Here is a 6,000-nt window from a genome sequence, read left to right as displayed (position 1 = left end):
AGCAGCTTCACCCCAGAATCTCAGCGGGCAGGAGGCGGGGTTTGCCGTCGGTGTCTGGCAATGCGCCCCGCCTCCTGACAGTCTTGCAGTCCTTCTCCCGCCCGCTCTCTCCTCCCCAGAGTGGCTCATGCCGGCCGGGAAGTAGCGGTACTCTGCAGAGCGCACTCTTTACCTGCTCCCTGCTGTCCTGGAGTCTGCTGGATGGCTGATTTCAGGGGAGGAGTGGCAGCGGAAGCTGTAACGTTTGGGGATCTAAGTGTGTATATAAAAACAAACAATAAAGCAACCCCCCCCCAAAAAAAAAACAACTTATATATATATATATATATATGTAGTATGGGGCTGTGTATGTGTACAGTATATATGGGGCTGTGTGTGTGTATGTGTACAGTATGTATATGGGGCTTTGTGTGTATGTGTACAGTATGTATGTATGTATGTATGTATATGGGGCTGTGTATGTGTACAGTGTGTATGTATATGGGGCTGTGTATGTGTACAGTATGTATGTATATGGGGCTGTGTGTGTATGTGTACAGTATGTATGTATATGGGGCTGTGTGTGTATGTGTAGCGTATGTATGTATATGGGGCTGTGTATGTGTACAGTATGTATGTATATGGAGCTGTGTGTATGTGTACAGTATGTATATGGGGCTTTGTGTGTATGTGTACAGTATGCATTTATATGGGGCTGTGTATGTGTACAGTGTGTATGTATTTGGGGCTGTGTATGTGTACAGTATGTATGTATATGGGGCTGTGTGTGTATGTGTACAGTATGTATGTATATGGGGCTGTGTGTGTATGTGTAGCGTATGTATGTATGTATATGGGGCTGTGTATGTGTACAGTATGTATGTATATGGAGCTGTGTGTGTATGTGTACAGTATGTATATGGGGCTTTGTGTGTATGTGTACAGTATGTATGTATATGGGGCTGTGTATGTGTACAGTGTATATGTATATGGGCTGTGTATGTGTACAGTATGTATGTATATGGGGCTGTGTGTGTATGTGTACAGTATGTATGTATATGGGGCTGTGTATGTGTACAGTATGTATGTATATGGAGCTGTGTGTGTATGTGTACAGTATGTATGTATATGGGACTGTGTGTGTATGTTCTGTATATGAGGCTGTGTGTGCGTATGGAGCTGTGCATGTGCGCACTGGCGTATTTGGGGCTGTTTGTGTGTGCGTATAAGGCTGTGCATGTGCGTGTATGAGGCTGTGCATGTATGGGGATGTGTGTGCATATGTGGCTGTGTGCAGTGGCGGAAGTATCGGAGAAAATTAAGTTGGGAGCCAGTTCTGAAAGGGGCACCTCGACCTTCTCCATTGCCTCCCTTCAGTCTCTGTGCGCCAGCCAGTACACTATGAGTATGAGTATGAACAGCGCTGCAGTGGCAGTGCACAGCAGCATCATTATAGAATCTCAGTGGCTGGGAGGAGGCGAGGTTTGCTGTTAGTATCAGGAAATACGCCCACCTGCCGACAGCCTTGCTGCTCGTTTCCCACAGCCCACCAGCTTTCTTCTGCCACCATCCCCCTCGCATCGGCACATGCTGCTTAGGAAGGTTCTCTTGGAAGATGCCTTGCATTTATATCTGCTATACTGTAGGTGAGGAGGCTGTCTGCATATGTAGCTGTTTGCATGTCTGTGTATAAGTGGGTGTGTGTGTATACAGTATGTGGCTGTTCGTGTATATGTGACTGTAGATGTGGCTGTCTGCATATGTAGCTATGTTTGTATGTGGCTGTGTATATGTGGCTGTGTGTGTGTGTGCGCATATGTGGCTGCAAATGAGGTGGGGGGGGGGCACACCACTGTCTAATTTGCCTCCGGGCGTCTGGTTTGAACTTACGCCCCTGCTCCGTCCACTTTACCTCCATACAATTCTTAGTAAATAGACACCTTGGGGTTAATTTACTAAGATGGGAGTTCTATTTAAAATGAGATGTTGCCCATAGCAACCAATCAGATTCCAGGTATTATCTTCTAGAAGGTGCTAGATAAATGAGAAGTAGAATCTGATTGGTTGCTATGGGCAACATCCCATGTTAAATAGAACGCCCACCTTAGTAAATTTACCCCCTTGATATGGTAGGTTTTTTAGTTTAAAGAATGGCAGGCCTTGGTGGACTACCATGCTATTTGATAAGAAAACCTGCGGCCAGAATTTTGCTTTTTGAAAATTTGTAAAGGTGGTTTTTTACGACACAGCAGGAATCACAAAGTATTTCTATAATATATACAGATGTAGCCATGCTCAACCGTGGCTACATCTGCGCCCGTTCGATCACCGGTGCAGGCACATCTGGGGGCCATTCGCATGAATGGGAGCGTCTCTGTACGCTCGGAACTGAAAAAAAAACTACAGCAATGACTGGGCTAAGTATTCAAGGTTTTTGTGATAAGTGTTATCAGTTATGGGAATGAGTGATCTCTCAAGCATGTATTCTGCAAGCAGCATCAGGCAAAAGGTCACCCAAGTGTTCACCTGCATCCCCAGCTCTGTGCTTCTGTACTCACGTATTCTCTTCTTTTTCAAACTATCTATCTATACATCTTATGAATGATGATTGAGATAAACTCTGAATCCACTGTAATGTGGTTTTCACCATTGTGTAGGTACTTTTCATCACGAACGGTCACATGACTGTTCATTATTTTCGAATAGTCGCATACCTGAACTACTTCAAACTGTCACCAAAACCTTATCCCAGAGCCACAGCTGTATCACTCCACAACTGTAAACACTAGCATCATTCACAGAGACACTATTCACAGAACAGAAGCACATCCCTGCCTCACTGACAGCAGCACATCCCTGCCTCACTGACAGCAGCGCATCCCTGCCTCACTGACAGCAGCGCATCCCTGCCTCACTGACAGCAGCGCATCCCTGCCTAACTAATACATCTTTATCACTGATCCCACATGAATGTGCACCAACCCAGGATTTTTGTAAGTGGAAACGGCTGAACCCGGGTCCAATGACCCGGGAATTCTTCCCGGGTACCGAGCAGGGCTTTACAAGGGAAGGTCCTGGGGGAGCTACAGTGAAAATGGGTTACCCAGGTCATCTGACCCAGGACCGCTTACTGCATGGTGATTGGCTCAAATTGGAACGGTGTCTGTGACAGCTAGGCTGTCATCACGGACAGAGATTATAAAAGTCGTTGAGGGGAAATCAAAGGCGATACTGAATGGTTTGAACAAGGTAGAGAAAATAAATATACGTCACATGAAATCTCGATGAACTTGTATCAATATAGATCTCTTCTTATCCAATGGTATAGTGGGTTCTCTCTTATCAATTCAGACAGATCCCCAACGCAAAATACATAGGGAAAAGAATAGAAAAGGGACACACAATGTGTAGTAACGTTTGTTATAAAATGGTATAAATGAGTCCAGTGGCTTCTCCAAAGGAAAAAATGAACCCTGTATGGTGGAAATCTTGACAGCTGAGAAAGGGACAGTTCCTCACCACCTCTTCATATAAAAATAAACGTACCAAAAACTCACTTAGAGAAGTGTAACACCATGCATATCAAGGTATCTTTATCATTTCTTAATGAAAGACAGCAAAGCAGATTGAAATCCGTTCAATTAAACGTACCACACTCACTTTTTGGAAGATGGATATCCTCATATAACGTTTTTTTTGGAATGGATATGCGTGAAGACTTCTCTTTCAAAAAAGCTTATTTATTGTCACAAATTAAAAATTACATATAATAAAATTTCTCCTTATATGTTACCACAAAAGTGGGTCAGATGAAATGAGACTAACATAGGTGAATTCCAGACTAACACCTATGTAACACCAATGTAGTATACCTTATGAATTTTTGATGGTAAAAGGAGAACGCAGTAAAAAACACGAATAAATCACTGTCTGGAAGCACCAACGCCGTTTCGACCAAAGGTCTTTTTCAAGGTGTATGCCCAGACAGTGACAGACAGGATATTTATACCATAAAACAGGAAATAGAAATGGAACATGGGTAATAGACTTTGTAAATGAAACCCACTCCAATTGTACATTTTCGCTGTTAATTTCTATGTATGTAACTGTTCCTTATGTTAACAAGCCATTTGTATATACATTACGATGATCTAATGACTGTGCAGTATTTTGAAAGATACAAAGAGCCATAACGAGATCGCGGGAGCCTCACTTCCGCGTTCCAGCATGCGTTCCACGGAACCGGAAGTGGCCCGCGATCGCGTTATACTGAATCTCCGCTTATTTATAAATAGCGTCAGTGATGTAGTGGTCTTGCAGTGGCCCTGCTAGCATAGTCGATGTACATAATATAGGCGCTCTGTACTGGTGGTGGACGCACTCCCTCGTTCTAATCCTACTTTCACGGGAGCCGCACTTCCGCGTTCCACCGTGCGTTCCACTGACCCGGAAGTGGCCTGCATTCACGTCCGCCCGAATTCCCATTTGTTTACAAATAGCAATGGGGATATAATGGTCTTACCGGGTCTCAGTCAATTTATATATTGGGGGAATGTGATAAAGGCAGCCCACATTTCCCTTACAATGGACACACTTCCGCAATCCCCATTGCGTTCCACACTGCCGGAAGGGACATTTCTAGAGGAACTCTTAGTGAACATGGATAGCGCCAACAAGTGCACACCCCTCAAATACCAATTTTACAACCGGATAGCCTCCTAATGTCCCTCATAAAACACGTAATGATTCTATATGATAGAATGGTAAAGAGACGTAAACCTAGTTTATAAAGATACAAGTCTCCATATAATAACACTAAACAGAGGTAAAATGATGGTGGTAAGTTAACGGAATTTCACATAAACCATTTTAATTCGAAATCCGAATTTAAACCACATGGGGAAAGGGTATTTAATTTAAAAATCCAACGCATCTCAGCTTTAGCGAGATTAGTCCGCTTACTGCATGGTGATTGGCTCAAATTGGAACTGTGTCTGTGACAGCTAGGCTGTCATCAGGGACAGAGATTACAATTTCCCCGTATGATCTGGATTGTTCCGGCTATTACCCCATCCCCGCATTTTACAGGGAGGCTGTAATCTCTCCCATCCATCTCCCACACCCCACCCCACCACTGCAGTTTGCCAGTCTACCTCGCTGACAGCAGCACATCACATCACTGCCCACTGGCAGAGAAATATAAAGCAACTATGGATTCAGCAAATGTATTCTCATTTATCCTTGTGAGATCCTCTTCATGTTACAGGACTCTTGGATATAAGACAAAGGTAACAGTCTTCCCATTGCTAGTAATGACAGGTTTTACCATCTCTTTTTCTTTTTTACTGCAGTATGCTGATTAAGACTTGACACATCTAACCTTGAATTTACAGTCTTCGCAAATGAATGGAGTTTGAATGCAGTTTTTAAACCATACAGTTCTGTATATTGAAAGGTTATTGAAATTAACTATTCAATGTTTCATAGTGTTATGTATTGCTGTGTATTGCTGTGTAGATGATGACATAAGGCTTCCAGAAGCACTAAATTTGCCTGCACACCTAAGCAATAGATAGGTATTCAGCTCAGAAGTTGATAGGTTGTAAACAAATTTAATATCTAAACAGCTGAACAAGCCTCTACGGATGCATACATGCAGTACTAATGAAGCGTATATTATCCCCATGGCGGAATTGCCACTAGGCAAGTGCCTAGGGGTGCCACACAGCAGCCCTCCCCCCCTCCTTCCCCCACAATTAGAGCTGTTGATCCTTTATTTATGTAGCCCAGTAGGGGAGGGGGGAGATTTGCATGCGGGATGTGTGGGAGAGGTTTGGGCTATCTTGGGCTAGCTTCAGGACCAGGGGGCGGAGCCTGAGCCAGCAGTGACACTATCATGATGTTGATGCAGACCCGCCTGTTAACTGCTGCTTAAGATATGCTTCCCTGCCAGGGTCGCGAGGGTGGTATCAGTTGTGAAGAAGCTGGTGGGTCGTTCAAAAATATTGTGCCTAGGGGCGG

At 44.0% G+C, this 6,000-nt stretch overlaps 1 protein-coding gene across 1 annotated transcript in view; it reads left to right on the top strand.

Annotated features, from left to right (window-relative positions):
• Window positions 1–1,529: 1,529 nt before the first annotated feature.
• The window catches only part of STARD4 (StAR related lipid transfer domain containing 4), a 60,856-nt gene continuing 56,385 nt past the window's right edge, over window positions 1,530–6,000 (top strand). The window contains exon 1 of the mRNA XM_063964114.1: window positions 1,530–1,625. Within this exon, the coding sequence (XP_063820184.1) occupies window positions 1,567–1,625 (59 nt within the window). The 5' untranslated portion in view covers window positions 1,530–1,566. The remainder of the gene's footprint in view (window positions 1,626–6,000) is intronic.

The sequence above is a fragment of the Pseudophryne corroboree genome, chromosome 1 (assembly GCF_028390025.1).
Source record: "Pseudophryne corroboree isolate aPseCor3 chromosome 1, aPseCor3.hap2, whole genome shotgun sequence".
NCBI classification, from domain to species: domain Eukaryota; kingdom Metazoa; phylum Chordata; class Amphibia; order Anura; family Myobatrachidae; genus Pseudophryne; species Pseudophryne corroboree.
This window is presented reverse-complemented; position numbering and strand designations above follow the sequence as displayed.